We start from the raw sequence: 23,613 nt of genomic DNA, 5'->3' as shown, positions 1-23,613 counted from the left end.
AAAACCAATCACAAAACTACACCAATGATATAATTACGTATCTGTTAGATATCAATTCAAAATTTATATAATTATTTCTTTTCCAGTTAGCAATCACATTTTCAAACATTAGTTTATAAATATAATCAAATAAGACTATCTCTGACAGAGTTTCAAATGTAAGACACTTAGTTCAACAAAATGCCTTACAATATGCCCGATTTAAGAATATTTAAGTTCAAAAGTTAGTAACACTTTATACATTAGCTGCACTACATTTTCAGGAATTTGAACATAGCCACACATGGAATAGCCTCCAGCTTCCCATGTATAAGATCTCCTCAATTAATTACAGAGCAATCAAAAAATATTCTTTCAAAACTGCCTTCACACTGCTTCTTCTGTATAAAAATACAAATGACAAAAGGATAAGAGGGGGAGGGAGGGAAGGAAATGGGAGGCAGGGATATCAGGAACAAGGAAAAAATAAACAAAATCCCAGAGCATATCTTTTTAAGAAACCATACATATGAGTATAATATCCTTAATTTAATTGTCAGTCTTTTTAATGATATCCTACTAACATCTACTCCCATAAAACATTTGCCATATTCTAATAAAGTTCTGGGGGAGACATGCATTCAACCATAAAGGTAACTGTGTTATTTACATTATTAACAGAATTATTCCAATTCCCACCAAAATATTAGCTCTTGAAAAGCCTAAGTGCTAGCAATTACTATGCTGTATTAGTAATAACACCACTGTAAATCACTGATTATCAATCTGAGTTCAAAAGTAAGTTTAACAAATAGCCCAACTACCTTTGCATTTACTGATCTACAATTCCCCCCACTATTTATTTAACAGAACGCTCCCCCATTCAAAATACACCATCCACATTCTCTTAGCCACAGTTTTACTGTATTTCAAAACTTGAGTCACCTGTATGCATCGTCTTCTTTCAAGTCTCATATCATCCTGATGGGGTGGGGGGAGGGAGGGAAGAGTCCAGCGGCAAAACTATAACACTGTGTGAAGAAAAACAGATTATGATAAGAGATAATGATGCAAGACAATTACCCCTAATTGAGGAATATCTAACATAACTACAATCCCAAAACATATAAAATTACTTCAAATTTGCAAAATTCATTTTCTAACATTTAAACTTACTTAAAATCAATTTTCCTTAGTCTTCAATAATCAAAATCAACTATATATAAAATATATTCAATTGTCAGAGAAAAGAAAAACAGTTTCAAAATGTGCCTACTACCGTGGAAAATTTCAGCTATTTTCCAGGTATCAAACCTGAACATTCCACTATTTATCTGGGGGAAAAAAACCCTACATTTGTAATTTTCATCAGCTCACAAATCAAGATAAACGTGAATTCACTTTCACAGGAGTTTACTATTAAGGCCGAGGTAATGAAAGTTACTTCATGGGAAAGACAACATGTCAATCTATCAACGTTATTTGTAAATTAAATTCTGAGACACTTCTCATAACTCCTCCCCTAAGTCCACAAGCCCTCTTGCTCTCCAAGCGGTTTCTCTTATTTCATTGTAATTCTTTTACAGTATTTCCTACTTACTGCTTCTGCTGATAACTCATGGTTGACCAGAAAAATTCATAACGACTTACAGGAAAATGAAAGTAATCTCAGTGTTGTCAACTGATATCAGTGGAAGAGGTAAAGACAAGTACAGGTTAAAATCTAACTTACAAAGGAGTTGAGTGAAAAATTTATGTTTTGATACTATGGAATTAATTCAGGGAATATTCTCAATAGAACAATGTTGCATACATTGGCCAAGCTCCTATGCCAGCCTCATGAAAACTACTGACTCCAAGAGATGTTCCTGGTCAAGAGAAGTGGGGCCACTGCAGAAGAAATACCAAACTTTCTTCAACTCTACATCCTCCAGACAAATCCTAAAATAAGCGGTTTTCCTTTGTTAGCACTCTCTCAATTCCCAATGCCTCCAATTCCTTAATTTCACATGACGTCATCCAAATCATCCTGCTTAATAATCCTTTTCCCTAAGTTGTTTTACACTCCTAAATTACTATACAAAGCTCCTATTGCCTCAGTATAGTTCATTTCAGGTAAGCAAAAGAAAGAAACCAACTGGACTAAAATAATTCACACTAAGATTTGCAATTTCCAACAACCATTATAGTCTGCCCAAATAAATCTCTTATTGGTAGAATTCCAAGTGGTCATAATATAGATTTGAGTCTATACTTATTGCCTCAAAATATTTCTGCTTTTCATTTATTTCTTCTTATACTTTTGAACTCCCAGGTTCTTTAAAAGCTCCAACTTTGTACTCCAAATAGCAGCAATACTAAACACTTCACTGGAAAAGAACCTCAGAGACAATGTGAGTTATTTTTAAATTAGGAATTGTATCTGAAATCTTTACCTGTATTCCAGATTCTATTCCTGAAGAACTACCATTCCAATTCAAATGCCTGTTACGGTATTACATTAAACACTAGACCTACAACCAGCTGATAGCATACTGTGGGGGTGTATGACTAGATGGACGAATGAACACTAGACTGCTGCATCAGAATAGTTTTATTTGTAAAAACGATAATTGAATCAAGATTATCTTTACTCAAAGGACATCATTTTCTAATAATTTTTCCCCTAAAATGGTCAGTCTTTAAAATTAAGACATGAACTATGGGGAAAGAAAATATAAATTCAGTCTCTAGTTATGAACTATATAACCAAATCCTTTAGGCTCAACATCATATTCTTCACCTAGAAAATGTTACAACGCTACTTACACCTCGCCAATTTCGATAGAAGTAGGTATCACTGGCACAAAAGTTCTTTATAAGAAAGTAGAATCAATTAAGGTATCAGTATTCTTTATTAAAAATTGTTAGAGATTAGATTATTTCATTACTATTTTAAAATCTAAAGGTAAGAAATACACATCAAAATTTCTGACACCTTTTGAAACATTATCCATTAATCTTTACTCATTTGAAAGGCCACGTAAAGTATCTCTCTGAGTTACATAATTTGCTGCTGACTTATATAGCAACCAAACCATCATATGCTAAGTAACAATAAACTCCAGAAATCTTGACCTTGGATTACTTTAAATAAGGACTCTAGTGATTATTCCATATATACTTCCTTCAGGCTAGTCACTTTTCAAAACAAAATGTTAATTTGAGGTCAGAGTTTTATAATTCCACATACCAAATGTGCTTTGCAGATAAGCTACAGATATGATTTTCTTCCTAAAGAAGCTTAAAAATCTAGACAGCCATATTTTCTTTTTTTTTTTTTTTTTGAGGAAAATAGTATATTTTCATCATTTCCCCACAAACGGAGCCATTCACAAACTATGGAGTAAAAATCAAATGCTAGTGACAAACATCTCTCTTTACCACAGGAACCTCTCATGATTCTCAAATCTTTTACAGTACGTTCCAGCTCACTTTGCCAAAGGCAATGTGATGGTCTACGAACAATCCAGAAAATGAGCTTACATGGATTTTAGAAGTTAAACTTACAAACCACTTTTTTAGTTGTCTTAAAGTCACTGCATAAAATTAATCTACAGCATATCTTCAGGGACAGGACCATTTCCACAGGCTGTTAAACATGTGGTATACTCAGGTAGGTACTGAGCTTAGTCTCTTGGTGTTTGTATCCCACAGACGGTTGGGGGGGGGCGGGTGAAGCCACCTAATTAAAAGTACTGATACACTAAGATTTGTAAAAAATAAAATAAAAAATACAAGGTCGAGTGCAGTGGCTAACGCCTGTAATCCCAGCACTTTGGGAGGCGGAGGTGGGCATATCAACTAAAGTCGGGAGTTCGAGACCAGCCTGATCAACATGGAGAAATCCCATCTCTACTAAAAATACAAAAAAAAATTAGCTGGGCGCCCTGTAATCCCAGCTTCTCGGCGGGGCTGAGGCAGCAGAATCACTTGAACTCAGGAGGCAGAGGTTGCAGTGAACGGAGATCGCGCCATTGCACTCCAGCCTGGGCAACAAGAGGGAAATCTGTCTCAAAAACAAAAAACAAAAAAACACTAATCAACAGAGATCCAGAATGTAAGACTGGGACTGAAATGAATGCAGCAGCATGACAGGCAAGTTCAGATTAACCCAGGAGCTAAAAAACTAAACAGCAGGTGCAGTATGTTCTCCAATGTGACAATGTTTTGTAATGACACCAAACTAAAAATTATATCTAATTTCAAAATAACTAAAGTAGTAGGAAGTATTACAAGTAGCAAATGAAAAAAAAAATATCAGTATGATACAAGGAGCTTCAAAAGTACTAGTTAAGTACTATCTCACTTCTTAAGCTGGGAGAAAATACCAAGTTGTTTTTTATTACTTCATTTTACATATGTTACACAAATTCTCACATATTTCACAATTTAAAAAATTTAGCCCATATGAGAAGATAAAATACAGTGCACACTGGGATCTAAAAAGATAGCTCAGAAGATGCCCATTAAAAATAAGCAACCACAAAAAAGCTACAAAATAGAAATCAAGAAAACTAGATCTAAAATTAGATTCCATAAATTAAACTTATGTCATTATCTAAAATTTATACTGTTAACTAACATTCCCTTATAAACTTTTGCTCATTTACACTAACAAATTAAAGAAGTGACAGAAGAAAGTACTTTTCCCATATAGTAATTTTAGAAATAATTTTCTAGAATTATAATAGCCAAAGGAGTCAAAGGGAAAATAAAAGTATCATGGTTTTGATGCCTAACACACAAGCAAAAAAAAAAATCTCATTTCCAATAAGATGATCAAGTGGCATTACAGAGAAAAGGCAATTATATAGGAGGATTTCAAGTGAAATCCTAAAAACCTAGAACATTTATCACTCCTTTCAAAACCCTAGAAAACACAGTCGTTTAAAAAAAAAAAAAAAGGCCAAAATACAGAAGACTTTATAAACAATATAATATCGCACCAAAATGATCAGTAAAACTATAGGGAAATGAACATTTGTGGAACACTTACTATCTATGCGCCAACCACTCAGCTGAGGCATTTTATAGACGTTGACACATTTGACCTCCTAACAGCCCTACAAGTAGGTAGTGTTACTTCCATTTCACCAACAGGGAAAGCAAGGGTCAGAAAGATTAACTGGCCTAAGGTCACAGTTTGTGAACTCTGGTCCCACATTAAAGTTCACTATGCCAAGATGCCACTCATTAAGGATCACTGAAATAGTTATGAGAAAATACAGAGATGCAAGAACCCACATGTGTCTAAGTCTGATTTTAGCCCCTTATATGCACTACTCTGCATCGACCACCCTAAACATGAAAAAACAAGAGAGCTCATTAGCAATAATTACTTGAAAAAGGCATTTAATTTAGAACAGAATACTAAATTTCCCCAAAAGTTCATCTAGCAGAAAAATTTTGATTCCAGCATATAACAGATTGCTATATTTTCCCTTTATTAAAAAAATTTTAGGCCAGGCAGAACAGCTTATGCCTGTTAATCCCAGAACTTTGGGAGGCAGAGGCAGGGAGATCACTTGAGCCCAGGAGTTCAGGACCAGCCTGGCAACATGGCAAAACCCCATCTCTACCCCAAAAAATAAAAAACCTGGTTGGGTGTGGTGGTGCAGCCTGCAGTCCCAGCTAATAGGGAAGCTAATGTGATTCCAGGAAGTCAAGGCTGCAGGAAGTCAAAGCTGCAGGAAGTCAAGGCTGCAGGAAGTCAAGGCTGCAGGGAGCCCTGATCATGCCACTGCACTCCAGCCTGGGCAACAGAGTGAGATCTTGTATATATGGAGACAAACTGAAAAGAAGGTAAAAACCAATAGCAGATGATTCGATTTTGCACTAAAACCTTGGTCAAGGTCAAAGAACATGTAGAATTATAAACATGGGTGCTGGATTATACTACTCCAATGGCATTTTGGAAGTGGAATAGCTGAAATTTGTGTTGAAGAGGCTAGAAGCATGTGCTTTCTCATGCAATTATGTGAAAAGAACTAGGGAGAAGGTTTAAGAACTAAAAGCTGAGCAGATTAAATGAGTTTTGCCCCAAATTTTGGCTATCTCAACTACCAACTCGGTATCTCTGGGACCACATCTGGGCCTGACAGACAAAATCAAGCACTGAGTATTTGGACATACCAACAAATAGAATAAAACAGGAAGGAAATGCATCATATGCACATTACCTGCAACAATACATAATGCACTGACACATCATTTTTAAAACTGAAGGGGAGAAACAAAAGTTTCTGGGGGTAAGTTATCACCAGTAAGTGTAAACAGTACAGGTACCCTGTTACTAATTCAAAATATGTAAACTACCACTGATACTATGTTTTGCTTGCTGTCCTCTGTCTTCCTTTAGAATGTGAAAACATTTACAATGATCTGCATAGGTTTGTATGACCTTCAAGTCTATCAACTGTTTATCTATTCTCTTGTGTTCTGAGCTCCTCAAGAATGAATTCTCAGACCACAGAGCTTTTCGGGAACCTAACTCCCACTACTAAAGTAGACACTAGAAAGTACCCCTATCACATGCAGACCTAAGTTCCAAAGGCTCATTTCTAAGACAGTTGGTTAAAAGTCTACATTAAGAACTACTTTAGTATGTAGCATGTAGAGTTAAGCCAATTTTTATAAGGCGGGCTTGTTCCAGGCCCAGAAGATCTCAGGGAACTGAGCTCGAAAGTCCCAGTTATGTCTCACTGCATGAGATGACTTATCTTTAATGGGCACTGGTATAAATATTCTACTTTAAACCACTGAACTCCATAATTACAAAAAGTAAGTATGACTATCATTCCCATTGTCCAGGTGAGAAAACTAAGGCACAGAGAGGCAAAGTGAAACCATCTCAAGTCATACACGACTAATGGTAGAGACATATTCAAATCCAAGCAAACTGACTACTAAGCCACTGCTTTTGGCCACATCAAACTGAATCTACCATTTCCCCTACTCAGAAAGGGAGGAAAGAGCAGGGAAAACAGGGAAAAAATCCACTTCTCCTTTCTGTATTATCAGTCTTGGTTAATGAGTGTCTCCATCAGCCCAATCTCCCAAGGGCAAAAACCGTATTACCTTTGCACCAACCTAATAAAATTCCACCACCCAAAATTTGGTGTTGGAATCTGTGCTCTTTAAAATAAATAAAGATATATATATATATATAAATATCTTTATTTATCAACAACTTATATTTGCATCATCATTTTACCAGGTGCACAGTACTCCATTGCAAAGATGTAAACCCATTTTAAGCAAACACCTATTGGGGGTATGTGGCTTGTTTCTAATTTTCACTAGCATGAATTTTAATCTTGGAGTCTGCTTCTTCCCCTCTGCTAACAGGAACTAAGAGCAAAGTGGTATGAAGAAAACACCAAGAGCCATGAAGACAAGTCCTTTAACTGATACGATTGCTTAAGGATGTTCTTTTATGTCACCTACACAACATGTACTCAAACTTTCTATTATTATTATTCCAATCAATTCTAGATCTTAAGAGGAACTTAAAAGAGGTGGCCCAATGACCCTGTAGGTGCTCTGGGAATCAAAGCTGAAATACAGCGCTTAGTGCTATCTATTGTAACGTTTCCCTCACTGACCCGAACATCTAGGGTAATCTCATTTATGTATTCCCTAACAAAGCAGTATCTATCAGACAGAAGACATTTAGAAAAAATATGCTGAATGAATCAGCAGCCTGCAAGCCCTTCTCATAACTAGCTTATAAGAAATGCACTAGAAAACTGCCTTGCTCTCTCTCCTTTCCGACAGCACCAACTTTTCTATACAGGATGTTCTATAATACAATATACACACACATATATAATTTACATATAAAATGTTAATATATAATTGATTTGCATGAGTGCACGCATACATATACTTAGTTGGTTATATGTACTTTTATATGTATGTAATTATATATCATTTTACAAACCATTGCTTTTAAATTATCCTTGCATCCCAGAAACACAGAAAAATAACAAGGCCCAGAAATAATCAAAAACACACACTGTCATGAATAGCTTACATTTTCTTACAATGAGTCTATTACTAAAAGTAGTAAAATGAGTTGTTTTACTTACTTTCCCTCCCACACTTTTGTGGAGTTTACAGAGAAATGCTACCCCCTTAAAATTTTTTTATATGTATGTTCTTGTATTTCACAACACTAGCTATCCTCCAAATAATCCATGTCTCTTTCACCATTAGCCTTATCCTCAGATGTGACCTCTGGTTCTATTCCCTGGCCCCTTGACTCATCTCTTTTTTTTTTTTTTTTTTGAGACGGAGTCTCGCTCTGTCGCCCAGGCTGGAGTGCAGTGACCGGATCCCAGCTCATAGCAAGCTCCGCCTCCCGGGTTTATGCCATTCCCCTGCCTTAGCCTCCCCAGTAGCTGGGACCACAGGCACCTGCCACCACGCCCGGCTAATTTTTTGTATGTTTGTTAGTAGAGACGGGGGTTTCACCATGTTAGCCAGGATGGTCTCAATCTCCTGACCTTGTGATCCGCCCATCTCGGCCTCCCAAAGTGCTGGGATTACAGACTTGAGCCACCGCGCCCAGCCCACTCATTTCTTTATATATCGTACCCTGCAAAACAAGTATTTTCAAAGGTTTACTCCAAACTAATACTTCTAACTCTCTTCTCTGCTCAAACTTCTCACTCAATATCCAGTCTAACAAGCTGCTGGGTGGCTGCCTACAGTGCCACATCTCTGCCTCCATTCTCTGTGCCTACAAGTCCTCATCACCTTCCTGCACCACGTGTTACCTGCTTCAACTTCCATCTCTATTCCTGCACCACCATTCTTTCAGTAATTTCATTAGAAGCTGCTGACTTTATCTACTCTAAATGGTCCTACTAAATCCTACCCATTTTCCAAGTGCCTCATGCCTTTCCATTCCTCTCCATACTCACTTTAGTTACTTGAACCAAGTCCTTAATTCACCTTAAGTATTACAAATGCCTCCTAGAATTAAGTATCTCCTAGGCCTGACGGTTATGTCAGAAACTCTAGGGCAGGTTCCCTAAACTACATCAGACTCTACTTCCAAAAATCCTGATTCAGGAAGCCTGGACAAGGACCTAAGAATATGTGTTTTGTTTTAACAAGATGTTACAGATGAATCCTGGACCCAGCCAAGTTTGGGAACTACTGTGCTTAAAAAGCCCTATCCCCTGCCCTAATTTATTTTGCATAAAACTACTACACATACTTTTCTGACACAGAACTTTCAACCCGGATTTAATCCCTCTATCATTCAGAAACATATGACCTTATTCCTCTGAACCACAGCTCTGTGACATTCCATAAAACGCATTTAAGCCCTTTCTGCATTAGTGTTTATTTCTTCAACCTAAAATTTGCCCCTTCTTGCCTATTCATCTTCACGATCACCTCAATTTGCCTTCATCCAGTTTAAAGTCACTCCAGCCTCTCCTCTTAACTTCCATTTATCTCCTGCTATATTGTTAATTATTTATGTTATATACTCACGCCAGTGATATTATCTACTACTTGGTGAAAAGTACCACTAGATCTCGTATTTCTGTATTGCAGTACATGTTCAATAAACAGACTGGCATAGCGGAATACAACAATGAAAATATTGCTTCATGTAGAAAAAGTGGACTGTAAAGCAATACGCAGATAACATGATTGTAATTGTTTTTCAAAAAGAGAAAAGTAGATATCCGCAGGAAAAAACTGGTGGATTATACACAAAATGTAAATAGTAGTTATCTCAGAAGAGAAAAACTGCAAGGAATTCTCATTCTTATCTGTATTCTCTAAATTTTCTAAAATGAATGTGTATTTTGTGATGAAATGAAAATCTTAAACCTAGAATCTTAAACTTTAAAACTGTTACCCTGGAATTTTCTCAACCAATAGACGTTCTATAAAAATGACTGGCACACTACCATGTCAGTAGTCACATTGTCACAATCCTAATACATATGACATTTCTTAATGTCAACATTTCTACACCTATACTTCAAATTCCATTGGCCTCACTAAACTGAATATACAATTTCTGGGACCTCATTCACAGACTTGCCAAATCAATTCTACATGAGCATGCTATTACTCTACCTGTATGATAGGTGGGGTTTTTCTTTGTTTTCTTGCTTTGGTTTGTCCTTTCAGTCAAAACTACAAACCTTCATGTAGTATAACTGTCATATTTTTCTTTTTGGGGGGGGGAGCAGGAGGGGAGACAGAGTCTCACTATGTCACTCAGGCTGGAGTGCAATGGTGTGATCTCAGCTCACTGCAACCTCCGCCTCCCAGGTTCAAGCGATTCTCCTGCCTCAACCTCCTGAATAGCTGGGATTGTAGGTACACACCACCACGCCCGGCTAATTTTTTGGGTTTTTAGTAGAGACAGGGTTTCACCATGTTGGCCAGCTGGTCTCAAACTCCTGACCTTGTGATCCACCCACCTTGGCCTCCCAAAATGCTGGGATTACAGGTGTGAGCCACCACACCTGGTCTTTTTTTTTTTTTTTTTTTTAAGACAGAATCTCATTTTGTTGCCCAGGCTAGAGTGCAGTGGCACAATCTCAGCTTGCTAAAACCTCCGCCTCCCAGGCTCAAGCAATTCTCATGTCTCGGCATCCCTAGTAGCTGGGATTACAGGTGGATGCCACCACACCCAGATAATTTTTTCTATTTTTAGTAGAGAAGAGTTTCACTGTGATAGCCAGGTTGATCCCGAACTCTTGTCCTTAAGTGATCTGCCCACCGCGGCCTCCCCAGAGTGCTGAGATTACAGGCTTGAGCCACAGTGCCCAGCCAACTGTCTTCTATTTTCTGTGTAAGTCCAGGAGATATGCAATAGGTGAGAAAACTGGAATTAACATCAAAATAAGCCAAGCATGGTAGCACTTACCTGTAATCCCAGCTACTGGGGAGGCTGAGGTGGGAAGACTGCTTAAGCGCAGGAATCTGAGGCTGTAGTGACCACCTATGATCGTGCCACTGAACTTCAGCCTAGGTGACAAAGTGAAACTGTCTCTAAATAAATAAATCTTGGGAATAAAGTTCTAGAAATACCTGTAAAACACCATTTTAACCCCTCCTCTCCTTAAGCAGAATAAAATCCTAAATACAGTGAAAATTTACCCATTTCAAAGAATTGTCATGATAAACCATTTCAATAGCTTCCAATCCCTAGTCATAAATTACCTCCTAAATTCCTTTATACCAACTTAAGTTCACACTGTTTTTGCTACATTCTGAAGAACCAGAAAATACCTACACACAGCCTACAAAACACTCTTCATATGCACAAAGACTTATTCCTCAGCTGCTTCTCCAACCCAACAGCAAGACTTTCCATCTCTCTTCTCAAATCTTACTAACAAACCTCAGTATATTTTTCTTGCTCAAATCTCATGCTTTCTCAATTTATGATCTCCACAGCTGTACACAGTCTAAGCATGAGTCCTGGCAAATGTGGTTGTCCCTACAGCCTTCAAAATAGTCTTTATCTCTGTAGCACAGATTCATATTCCTTTTGTAAGCCATTTTGCTTCATGTTCAATCTCTACTTTAAGAAATCCACCTCATAACAGAAAATACAAAATATATATACAAAAGTTTATCATTGAAAACTGAATGTTATAAATAAAAAATATTCAACACAAAGGTAACACAGATACGATGTTCTGTTTTTTCTTGATCACGTGAATTCTTCTGAAAGCTTCACTACATGAGGGGGAAGTTATACCATTATATTAGAACGAACTCAAAGCCTTTCCCAAAGCACAGTTTTAGAAAAGTAAAATAAATACACAGAAAACACTCGAAGAAAGCATTTAGGATTATTCATAATGAATGTCTTTGGCTAATAAAATTATAATCACTAATTTTTTATACTTCCCAGTGTATTGCAATTTTTATAAATATATACATCTTTTATGAGGAAAAAAGTGGTCCAAGAAATTCAGCTTCCATCTTAACATTAAAAAGTCCCTTCATCATGAACTCTAACTAGGGGCCACAATAAGTAACCACTAAGTACTTCCAATTTTTTAAACTCCAACAAAGGTAAAAAGTTCATGACAATGGACAAATATATTTCTTTTTTAAATCAGTTAATATCCTGCTAGCCATCACCACCCAAAAATAAGACCCAAAAAAGTGCTTGGCACTGCTTAATCTCGCATTCGAGGCCCTAAGGCACCAGTGATGCTCCAGAGCCAGCCTGCCCCAGCTGAACTCCTGGCTCCATGACTTACTGCACCCACAGAATTGTATTATCAAAGACGTGGCACCTGTAAACCATTTAAAACACTGCACACAGTAAGTGATTAGTACACAGCTGCTCCTTTTTACTGTTATATTTTAAATTACTATTACCTCCACCTTTTCATTCTATCTCCTAGTACACATCTACACTCCAGCCACAATGAACAAAGTCCCACTATCCAAATACCACTCTTTTGCTAAGGCTGCTCCATGGGTCTTCTTTATCCACCTCTGCCCGTAAATGCCACATCCAAACTCAACGCCAGTGCTGTCTCCCCCAGAAAGTTTCCCACCACACACTTATAGACATTACCCTGGCACAGTAGTATTTATGCCACCATTACCACCCTAACCCCATTCTGCCTTGAACTGCATGCATGTCAGCCTCTAGCCCCGGAAGTGGAAAAAGCCCTGTTCACCTCACCCTCCAGAAGGCTAATAGTCTCAACTACAGCTGACTATCAATACAGGAGTAAAAGAAAATCATAACCATCAAACCAATTCATCTCCTAAAACATCTACTTTGGGTTGCTTTACTGAAACAAATGTGAATTAAAATTTGTAAATATTGAAGATGAGATAAGTAAGCAGAGTTAAGTGATACTTGCAACCTAATAGTGGAACAAATGAGTTTGCTGTGGTTTAGCTCTATAACTCAATCCAATGCAAAGGGCACAAAAGCTAGTACTTCTGCTATAGACAATATTGTTCTATGTGCTAAAAAAAATTTTATATAATTATCAACTCTATAGTTTAATCAGATAAATCTTGGGAATTACTCTGGTTTATTTCCTTTTAAATACTAAGCCTCTCTTCTAAAAGGAGTATTTTTTTTTTTTGAGACAGAGTCTTGCTCTGTCGCCCGGGCTGGAGTGCAGTGGCCAGATCTCAGGTCACTGCAAGCTCCGCCTCCCGGGTTCACGCCATTCTCCTGCCTCAGCCTCCCGAGTAGCTGGGACTACAGGCGCCCGCCACCTCGCCCGGCTAGTTTTTTGTATTTTAGTAGAGACGGGGTTTCACCGTGTTAGCCAGGATGGTCTTGATCTCCTGACCTCGTGATCCGCCCGTCTCGGCCTCCCAAAGTGCTGGGATTACAGGCTTGAGCCACCGCGCCCGGCCAAAGGAGTATTTTTAAATGTGGCATTTCTTACACTAAAAGCGTTAGAAAATCTGATGGGCAAAACACTGAGAACTGCTGAAGCCAAGAGACTAGGGACACGAGAGCTCATTATAGTATTCTCTCCACTTCTGTGTATGTTTGAAGTTTCTTGCGCAATTGAAAGTTTTTCGAAAAATTAAAGCAGGAGTATGTGAGAAAAGTGTCAGAAGTACAGTCATCTTCAAACTACAAAATAAGTGAGCTACTGGACAAAAGAAGCTAACTAAAAGAAATTTAAAGAATCTGTGGCACTTTGTGACAAGAGAGCTTACAAATACACCATGACTGAGCAAAATGTGTGGGATTTTCTTGTTTCTCTTCTGGGAAAGCAAAAAGGGTTAAAATAGCTTGGGAAACTATTATTCATGAAATGCTGTTTTTTAACTAAGTCACTAACAAAGATTTGCCTATGTAAGCTTTGATTTCTATAACATTTTTTTTTTTTGAAGCATTCACTGTGTTAACACAAATGTACAGCTGTAATGTGAAACTTCAGGGAGCCGGGGTAAAACTGCCTTTCAGATGTCATCAGCTAGTTTTGAGGGATCGATACAGCTCAAACTTCCTAGTGCCAACCTGGGCAATAGAGATGGACTCCACCACCAGTCTGATTAGCTGCCCTTCTCTCGCCGCTCTTAGGGGGAAAAACTGTACACTTTAGCAACTTCCCCAAACTCTCTTCTTGCTACCCAAAGTCGTATGTGATTTTATCTTCATACTTTTCATATTAAAACAACACATTCTTCATGATATCTAAGAGATGAATTATACAATTTAACCCAGAATCTATTATACTGAGAGCTAAGAGGTTTTCAGTTTCATTTAATTCAAATCAATCCTTGACCAAATGTGGAAAGTGAGGTCTAGAGAGGTTATATGCCTTACTTATGAGTATCTGAAAGTAACAAAAACTTTGAAAAGGTTTAATCATAAAACCAAACTGATCTGCCATTTTAATTAAGCATTCAAACTACTGTTACAGAAGTACAGGTGGAGCATCTGTAATCCAAAACTCCAAAATGCTCCAAAATTTTAAATCTATTGAGCACAGACATGATGCTACCAGTGAAAAATTCCACACCTGACCTCATATGATGGGTTATAGCCACAGCTCAGCCAAAACTTTATTGTGTGCACAAAATTACTGAAAATATTGTATAAAATTACCTTCAGGCCACCTACAGTATATAAAACATAAATGAATTTCATGTTTAGTCTGAGGTCCCATCCCCAACATACCTCACTACATATATGCAAATATTTCAAAATCCGAAATAGTTCTACTCCCAAGCACTTCGAATTAGGGATACCCAACCTATGTGTGTAAATATACCTGTGTATAACAAGAATATGAGCACTTATATATAAATGAAGATACAAAGGAAAATGTCCAGAAGAAAAAACAGCAAACCTTTACTAGCCAGGCCAATGGGCCTGGAGAGCTAGGGGGATAGCAGTAGGCAGGAGTTGTAAAACATCATTTAAAAAAAAAAAAAAAAAAAAAAAAAATCAAAATTCTTTCAAACATCAACTCAAAAAGAATTTTTTCTAAATAACAGTAATTACGACATTAAAATTTTCACTAGTAAAAGTCACTATTAAAGATATATATATATATACACAAAATATATATTTTTTTCTTTTTTGGAGACAGAGTCTCACTCTGCAGCCCAGGCTGGAGTGCTGTGGCATGATCTCAGCTCACTATAACATCTGCCTCCTGGGTTCAAGCAATTCTCATGCCTCAGCCACCCGAGTAGCTGGGATTATAGACATGTGCCACCACACCTGGCTAGTTTTTGTATTTTTACTAGAGACAGGGTTTCACCATGTTCACCACGCTGGTCTCGAACTCCTGGTCTCAAGTGATCCGCCTGCCTCAGCCTCCCAAAGCACTGGGATTACAGGCTTGAGCCACCGCACCCTGTCCCATCACTTTATATTTTCAAGAAGGTAGTAAGGGTGTGTTGGTGGCTGGGGTCTCTAGCTGAAGAAGAAAGAAATTTTTCTATGTCTGGTAATGTCCTTATGGATATAAACCTCAGTTAACTGGAAAAGCTATGGAATGTCTGCTTCTGGTTAACTAAAAGTTAACCAGTAAACACTCTGTAGTAACCATTACAGAAAACACTTCTGCTTTAAAAAGTATGGTATGCCAGAGATAAGTTACTGTTTCTTGACATTTGAAGCGTTTCAAATACCTCATGTGTTTTACTGAACAATTACAACTGGATGTAGCCATACAAGAGACAAGAAATGGCTAACACTGGTACATCCCCTGGAATTTTTAAGAAATACATACATATATTATCCTTTAGGAAAAAAAGGAATGACCATACATACATATGGATACACTTCAATAACATCAACAATGAGAACTTATTTATGCCTATTGATACAAATGAGAAACAAGTTTACCTAACTGAACACACACGAATAGTACTCTAAAAATCACATGATGCCATGACACTGGATGACGTCCAGCACTGGAGATGTAGGGTGAGGCTTGCTGCCACTGTGCCTCCACCTTGTGGACTTCACAGTACAGGTACGAAACAGACAAAAATCACACTAATGTATGACTACGCACACACCATACACTACGCTAAAGTTACGAGGGAGGGAAAGATTGCTAAAAGAGGGAAACATTTAGATTTGGGGAAGGAGGACTGTCAGAAATAACCTTTCTGATATTTGACAAGTGAGACCTGAATCTGTAGTCTTTGTATCCGTAAGGCTTCCTAAGCTCACGATTCTTTTCAATCCTAGATCCACATAAAAAAGGTTAGTGAGAAAGTTCAAAACTCCCAAGAAAGCAATAGGTGGGTGGGGATCTGGAGGTACTAAGGCTGCGCAGCCAAGACAATGAAAGACTGAAGGAGTCATGGATAGATGCCTTCAAATAATCAAGCAAGTCTCACAGAGGTAGGATGACTTGACTCGCTCCCTGTAGTTCACGAAAACAGAACTAAAGCCAAGAATTAGGAAAAGGATGCAGGAGACTATGCAGAAAATAGATAAATGAACAAAGACATCCAATAGTGGGACAGCTGCTTTATGAATGGCAGTCCCCAGTCATTCCTGCAGAGCTTGGGACCCACAGCGTTTGCCTGGGCCATGATTTCAACCCTAGATGGGAAGCGGGATTCAATTGCTCTAGAGTCCTCTGAGTGGGCCTCATCTTCACCCAAAGGCCGACATTACTAAAAAACCATTTAAATATCTACCTACTCCATGAAATATAATCAGAGGAACAGCTAAAATTTAAAAAGAAAAACTGTCTCCACCACTCAGCTTTTTTTTTATCCTTAGATTCTGTACTTTCTGAGAATGTTCATGCCATAAGAGCAAAACCGTATTCTGCAATCATGAATACTTGCTTATATTGAACCATTCTAAATCCATACATTCCACTTCACAATCCCACCCCAGCCATGCTCAATAGGAAACTAACTGTATTAATCCTTATATTCCTCCAAGCACCTGCAAAGAACCTGTACGCCTAACGGGTATTAAACAGTAATCCTCACATATCTTGCTTCTGTACAAGAAAGTAACTAGTACTGATATATCCACTTTAAACAATCACAAAACTGAAGAAAATATCTGAGCCAACTGTTTTCTGACAATCAACAAATGGTAGCCCAACACTGTGACCCCTGAAGGGTCATGAGTCTCCTGGTTGTCTGGGAACAATTTCCCAACATGGTGAAAGGAACTGGAGGCTCAGTAAAGCATGACGGGCATGCTGAGATGTGAAGGTAAAGCTTAGAGTTCAGGCGTCTAAAGCTGTGTGCCAGGGAGAAGGAAGGTGCACAGAAGGGGATCTCCAGAAGTCTGGATGTAGGAGAGCCATGAGGACCAGAATGCACATGGGCCAGGTCAAACAACCTGAGCCACAGAATGATTACTTAAAGGCTGAGACCAGAACCAAAATGACAATGAGCAGGTCTGGGCTATCTGGGGTCCCTGCCCAACCACAGAGAAGAAATCTCATTAACACCTTGTGATAGTTAACTTTTTGTGTCAACCTGCCTAGGCCACAGGGTGCCCACACATTTGGCCAAGTGTTATTCTGCGTATGTGCGTCTTATGACTGCTCAGCCTCCACTGTCACGTGAGCCAGTTCCTTACATCAATTTATATTTGTTTATTTACTTATGGATATATACATATATATACTGTGTGTGTGTGTGTGTGAGAGAGAGAGAGAGAGAGAGATTGGTTCTGTGTCTCTGGAGAACCCTAATACACACCTCAACATTCCCTTCCTCCTTCAAGACTAAGAACCACACTCTAGCATACAGCCTACTCCAGATCAGTACCAATAATGTCTAAAACAAAATCCAGACAAGACAGACAAGAAAACCCAGTTTGAAAGTCATGGCCCACCATATTACAGAGGGTAAGGAACCACCCTGAAGTCACCTAAGGTAAATAAATTTTGCCTTAATAAAGTATAAAACCAAGCCTACACAAGTTCAAGGTGACCAACCAGACTTTAGAATAAAAATCAACCTTCTTAAGAGGGAAAAAAAAACAGTATTCATCTAAAGTCAGGAGGCAAGCATGCCAGGCATGGTTTGGGGGGCTAAGGCAGGATGGCTTGAGGCAAGGAGTTCAACAACAGCCTGGTGAACATAGTGAGACCCCATTTATACAAAAACATACATATACATATATTTACAGTTATATTTATTTTTTTTTTGTTTTTTTAATTAGCCGAGCATAGTGGTGCAAATCTGTAGTCCCAGTTATTCAGGAGGCTGAGGCGGGAGGACCACCTGAGCTCAGCAGTGTGAGGTAGCAGTGATCTATGACTACGCCACTGCACTTTAGCCTGGGTGACAGAACAAGACCTTGTCTCTGCTGTTGTTGTTTAATACAAAAATAATTAGAAGGCAAGCAAAGAAACAGAAAAATGTGATCAAATTTAAGGGGAAAAGGAGTCAGTAAACACCAACCCCATGTTAGAACAGATGTTAAATTTAGCAACAAATATTTTAAAGCAGCTATTTTTATACATTCAAAGAATTAGAATTATTTTCAAAACCTTAAAGGAACACATGGTCTTTAATGTGTGAACAGATAGGGGATCTCAGCAGAAAACAGAAACCGTAAAAAAAGAACAAAAAGAAAACTCTAAAAATGAATAACATAATAACGAAAGGGCAAAATTTACTAGATGAAATTAATAGCATATTGAAGATGGTAGAAAAAAAAAAAATCAGCAAACTTGGAAGACAGATCAATAGAAACTTATCTAACCTAGGCCAGGCACAGTGGCTCACACTTGTAATCCCAGCATTTTGGGAGGCTGAGGGGGACGGATCACCTGAGGGTTGGGAGTCCAAGACTAGCCTGGCCAACATGGTGAAAACCCATCTCTACTAAAAATACAAAAATTAGCCAGGCATGGTGCTGCATACTTGTAATCCCAGCTACTTGGGAGGCTGAGGCATGAGAATCCGCTTGAACCTGGGAGGTGGAGGTTGCAGTGAGCCGAGATGGCACCACTGCACTCCAGCCTGGGCAACACAGTGAGCCTCTGTCTCAAAAAAGAAAAGGAAAGGGAAAGGGAAAGGGGAAGAAAATTGTCTAATCTAAAGAAGAGAGAGAAAAAAGACTAAAGAAAACTGAATAGACCCTGTGGAACAATATCAAGTTGTAAAATGCATGTAAATAAAGTTACAGGAAAAAAAAACGGACAAATATCTGAAGAAACCACAGCTTAAAATCTTTCAAATGATAACCATACCCAGGCATAGCAGAGTAAAACAGCTTAAACCAGAGAAAGAGAAAATCTTGAAAGCAGCCAGAAGAAAAGACTGGTGTATCGAGGGAATAAAGACAGTAATTACCACTTACATCTCATCACAAGTAATGGAAGCCAGAAGACAATGGAACACCATTAAAGTGCTGAAAGACAAAAAGTATCAATCTAGAATTCTATATTCAGTGAAAAAAACCTTCAAACTCAAGACCGAATACAGACATTTAGAGATTAAAAATTTTAAGAAGGACAAAAAGAGAGAAGTCCTTGCCAGCAGACCTGCACAAGAAAAGCTGAAGAGCGTTAGGGCAGAAAACTGATACCAAACGGAAACAAAGTTTTCATAAATATTTTTTCCTTTGGATACTTACATTTAAAAACTGAGTTTTAAACAAAAATAAATTTCAGTTGTTTAAAATAAAGCTTAAAGCAAAAATAATAAAATTGTATAAGTAGGAGAAAAACACAGCAGCAACTGCACAAAGGGATAGCGGATAAATCAATCTGATGCTCTTTATGGCTATTATATTTGGCAACTGGAGAATGGGAAATGGGAAGTGGAAACTGTCAGTGTGAAGTAAGAGTTGGAACAATATTGACTCTAAATATTTGAAAATATGTAAATGTGTATATCCCTCAAAATGTAGAACACCTTCCAAAGTTCATGCAAAGAAGAGCTTATACACAGTAATTACGAAAGATACAAAGAACCTTTCATTACAAAAGAGAAACCAAATTTCACACCAAAGAACTACAATCGGCCGGGTGCGGTGACTCACATCTGTAATCCCAGCACTTTGGGAGGTTGAGGCGGGTGGATCACCTGAGGTCAGGAGTCTGAGCCTGGCCAACATGGTGAAACCCTGTGTCTACTAATAACACAAAATTAGCCAGGTGTGGTGGGGCACACCTGTAATCCCAGCTACACGAGAGGGTGAGAAAGGAGAATTGCTTGAACCCAGGAGGCGGAGGTTGCAGTGAGCGGAGATGGTGCCATTGCACTCCAGCCTGGGCAACAAGAGCCAAACTCTGTCTCAAAAAACAAACAAAAAAAGAACTAGAAATAACAAGACTATCTGAAAAGCTTCAAAATATGTATCTTAAGGTGTAGAGAAATAAAAAGTATTTTGTAAAAGGTAACACAAAACAGGCAGGTTCAAGAAAAAAATCAAGTATTAAAATTAATATACACACGTTTATGTTCACGATTGGCTCATGACTATGAAAACCTTCCACTGGCACCTAAGTGTGAACATATTTTTTTAAACACCACATATGCTTATATTTTATTCACAGTGAGCTATATATTAGACCAGTCCAAAATTACCTAATATAACACAATAAGAAAAATATAGTCCAATTATAACCTATTTTCTTCCCTTTTTTTTTTTTTTTTTTTGACAGAATCTTGTTCTGTCGCCCAAGCTGGAGTGCAGTGGCACGATCTCAGCTCACTGCAACCTCCACCTCTCAGGTTGAAGCAATTCTCCCGCCTCAGCCTCCCAAGTAGCTAGGACTACAGGCGTGCACCACCACACCTGGATAATTTTTTATTTTTAGTAGAGACAGGGTCTCATCATGTTGGCCAGGTTAGTCGTGAACTTCTGACCTCAAGTGATCCACCCACCTCAGCCTCCCAAAGTGCTGGTAAGACAGGCGTGAGCCACAGTGCCTGGCCCCTATTTTCAACTTTGATTCAACCAAGCAACTTTAGAAAGAGTACAATCATAGTATATTTTTGGCTACTTTTCTGCAATCTGCACCTTCTCAGTCAATAAAATTCCTAGATTGCTAAAATAAATTCCAATCATTCATATCATTTCCCTAAACTCAGACTCATTTTTAATACCTGATAAAAATTACCACTGTCAGCTTACACTGACCCTAAAAGAACAATAACTTCCATTATTTAGAGAAAAGTAGCTCAAAACCATTGTTATAAAAAACAGATTAGGTGGCAAAATTTTGGGAGCTGTCTCCCAATTTGGATCTCAAATTTGGATCATCAAGTTAACACTAAAAGTTATAAAATGATCACTAATTCTTATTACAGCTGGAAGTATACTTATGATATATCTAAAAGTTGCTACTTCAAAAGCAACCTTCCTACTTTTCCATATAATTTACAGAAGTATGATAAGTTGGAAAATGGTCCACCAAAAGATATCTACATCCTACACCCTGAAACCTATAAATGTTATATTTGGGGGAAAAAAGGTCTTTGCAGGTGTGATTAAGTTGAGAATCTTGAGACGAGGGGATTATCCTTCATTATCAAGGTGTGCCCTAAATGCCATCACAAGTGTTGTAAGAGGGGGGGGGGGGGCAATCTGACACAGAAAGAAGACAACACAACCATCACAGGAGAGATTGAGGTCATGTGGCCACAAATCAAGTAATGCTAGCATCCACAAGTCAAGAAGTACTGGCAGCCACCAGCAAGTGGCTCTGAGCCTCCTAAAGAAGCACAGCCCTGGCCCTGCCAACACCTTAATTTAGGCTCAATGATTCTGACTTTGGACTTCTATCCTCCAGAACTGTAAGAGAATAAATTTTTACTGTTCTAAGTCACTAAATTTGTGATTTGTTATAGGTGCCACAGGTAACTAACACAAGGAGGTTAAAAAAAAGTTTTCCAAATGTTCTTAAAATACATTCTACAAATGTCACCTATGAAAAATGCTCCAACCTGTGTTTGTATTCTTAATTTGCATACTTGGATGAAACACTGTGCTTAATCTACATCAACATCTCATTTGGAATCATGGACAGTCTCACTGCTTTCTCATGAGTACCTTCAAGCTTTAGAAAGACAGAACCACTGGAAGACATGTAATGTAAAATCTCCACGCCTCTCATGCTCAGTGAAACCCAACACTGAGCTACCCAATCCTGAACAATTGTCACATATTCTATTAAGAACAGTAAATGTTAAAATGCCACACAAAGACTGTCAATGACACGAAAGTCCAAGCTGTATTTGTCTTTTTTTCACTAATTTATCCCTAACATCTGGTACAATCTTTGCCAAATAAATCAACCTTTACATTTCCTGTAAAGATCCCCTACCACAAACTCTGCAGGGTTCCCGCACTCTTTTCCTGCCTGCATCCTCTAGCTTGACAATGAACCCACAGATCTCTATCCTCAATTTCCTAATGGGGTAGCAGCAATCACACTATTGTCAAAATCAAGGCAAACCAAATGTGCTGAAAAAGGAGGAAAAGTCTTATGGGTCTTATAAAAAAGGAAAATCTACTTATTTGAATATCCACTCACAATCCAGATTTGGCCCCACCACTGCCAACCATTTCTAAGTTTTAAAAATCTCATGCTCTTTCCACTAAAGGGCTCTGCCTCTCTCTACTCACAAGAGCGTTGGGATTGATTGAAGTGACTTTGTAGGGAGTGTCCAGCCCATGGTCTGCATAACCAATCTTAGCTCTGCTTCTCTTGATTTCAGGGAACGGGACACATCCTTCATCTAGGCATGTTTCTCTATCATTTTACTAGCTACAAGATCCTAGCAAATGCACCAGGGGAGAAAGAAGAGCCCTCTGAGCAACTGACACTGTTCTTGTGGTAAAAAATAAAAAATAAGTTTCTCCTCCTGTCTCAAGCTGTGCTCTTCACAAAAGGATCGCCTCACATGTCCTCTCCGTTCCTCTGAACTACAATATATTCACAACCTGTCCTGTTATGGTTGTAGGGTTCATTCATAAAAGAAAATGATTCTTAAGAACATTATAATGATTTGTTTTTAAGTTTTCTCTCCTCTACTAGACTGTAACTTCCATATGGGCAGACAATGTGTCTCATTCAGCTTGACATCACCAAAGTACAAAGCAGAGTCTTCCACACAGGACACCCAAGGCATCAAGTTGTCATTTGGTATTTTATAAGCTATGTAAAAACAAAAGTATCTATAAATTATTGTTTGTTCTGCTATTGGCAGTTACACTGGGCAGATAACTTTTTCTGAGTCTCTGTTCAATTATGCAAAATCAAGAAGCCCAGGGATTTACCTATTATTTCCCAGTTTATATCTAAATGGAGATAATAGCACTTACTTTTCAGGGCTGTTGTACACAAAATCTTGCCAAACAACTTGTAATACCACCTAAAAATTCTTACGGTACTTTTGTTTTTTTAAGAGACAGGATCTCACTCTGTCACCCAGGCTGGAAGGCAAAGGTGCGAATCCTACCACACTGCAGCCTTGGACTCAAGACTGGACTCAAGCAATCCTCCCACCTCCAGAGTAGCTGGGATTACAGGTGCCTGCCACTGTGCCAGGCTAATTATTGTGTGTGTATGTGTGTGTGTGTGTGTGTGTGTGTGTGTGTACACTGCAGGCTTAAAAATATATATAATAGATATATAGAGATACATATAT

General features: G+C 38.3%; 1 protein-coding gene across 5 annotated transcripts in view; it reads right to left on the bottom strand.

Annotated features, from left to right (window-relative positions):
- DYRK1A (dual specificity tyrosine phosphorylation regulated kinase 1A) overlaps nt 1–23,613 on the bottom strand; it is a 158,345-nt gene that overhangs the window by 100,005 nt on the left and 34,727 nt on the right. For 3 of the 5 annotated variants that reach the window (XM_017894625.1, XM_017894629.1, XM_017894626.1), the window contains exon 2: nt 925–1,010. In XM_017894625.1, coding sequence (XP_017750114.1) covers nt 925–934 — 10 coding nt within the window. In that variant the 5' untranslated portion in view covers nt 935–1,010. Of the gene's footprint in view, nt 1–924; nt 1,011–3,528; nt 3,796–10,924; nt 11,491–23,613 lie in introns of those variants that run through there. The other 2 variants (XM_017894627.1, XM_017894628.1) reach the window with 2 other exon arrangements.

Source organism: Rhinopithecus bieti, unplaced genomic scaffold (genome assembly GCF_001698545.2).
Source record: "Rhinopithecus bieti isolate Rb0 unplaced genomic scaffold, ASM169854v2 scaffold_25394, whole genome shotgun sequence".
Taxonomy (NCBI): domain Eukaryota; kingdom Metazoa; phylum Chordata; class Mammalia; order Primates; family Cercopithecidae; genus Rhinopithecus; species Rhinopithecus bieti.
Note: the sequence above shows the minus strand (reverse complement) of the source record. Positions and strands in the feature narration are given on the sequence as shown.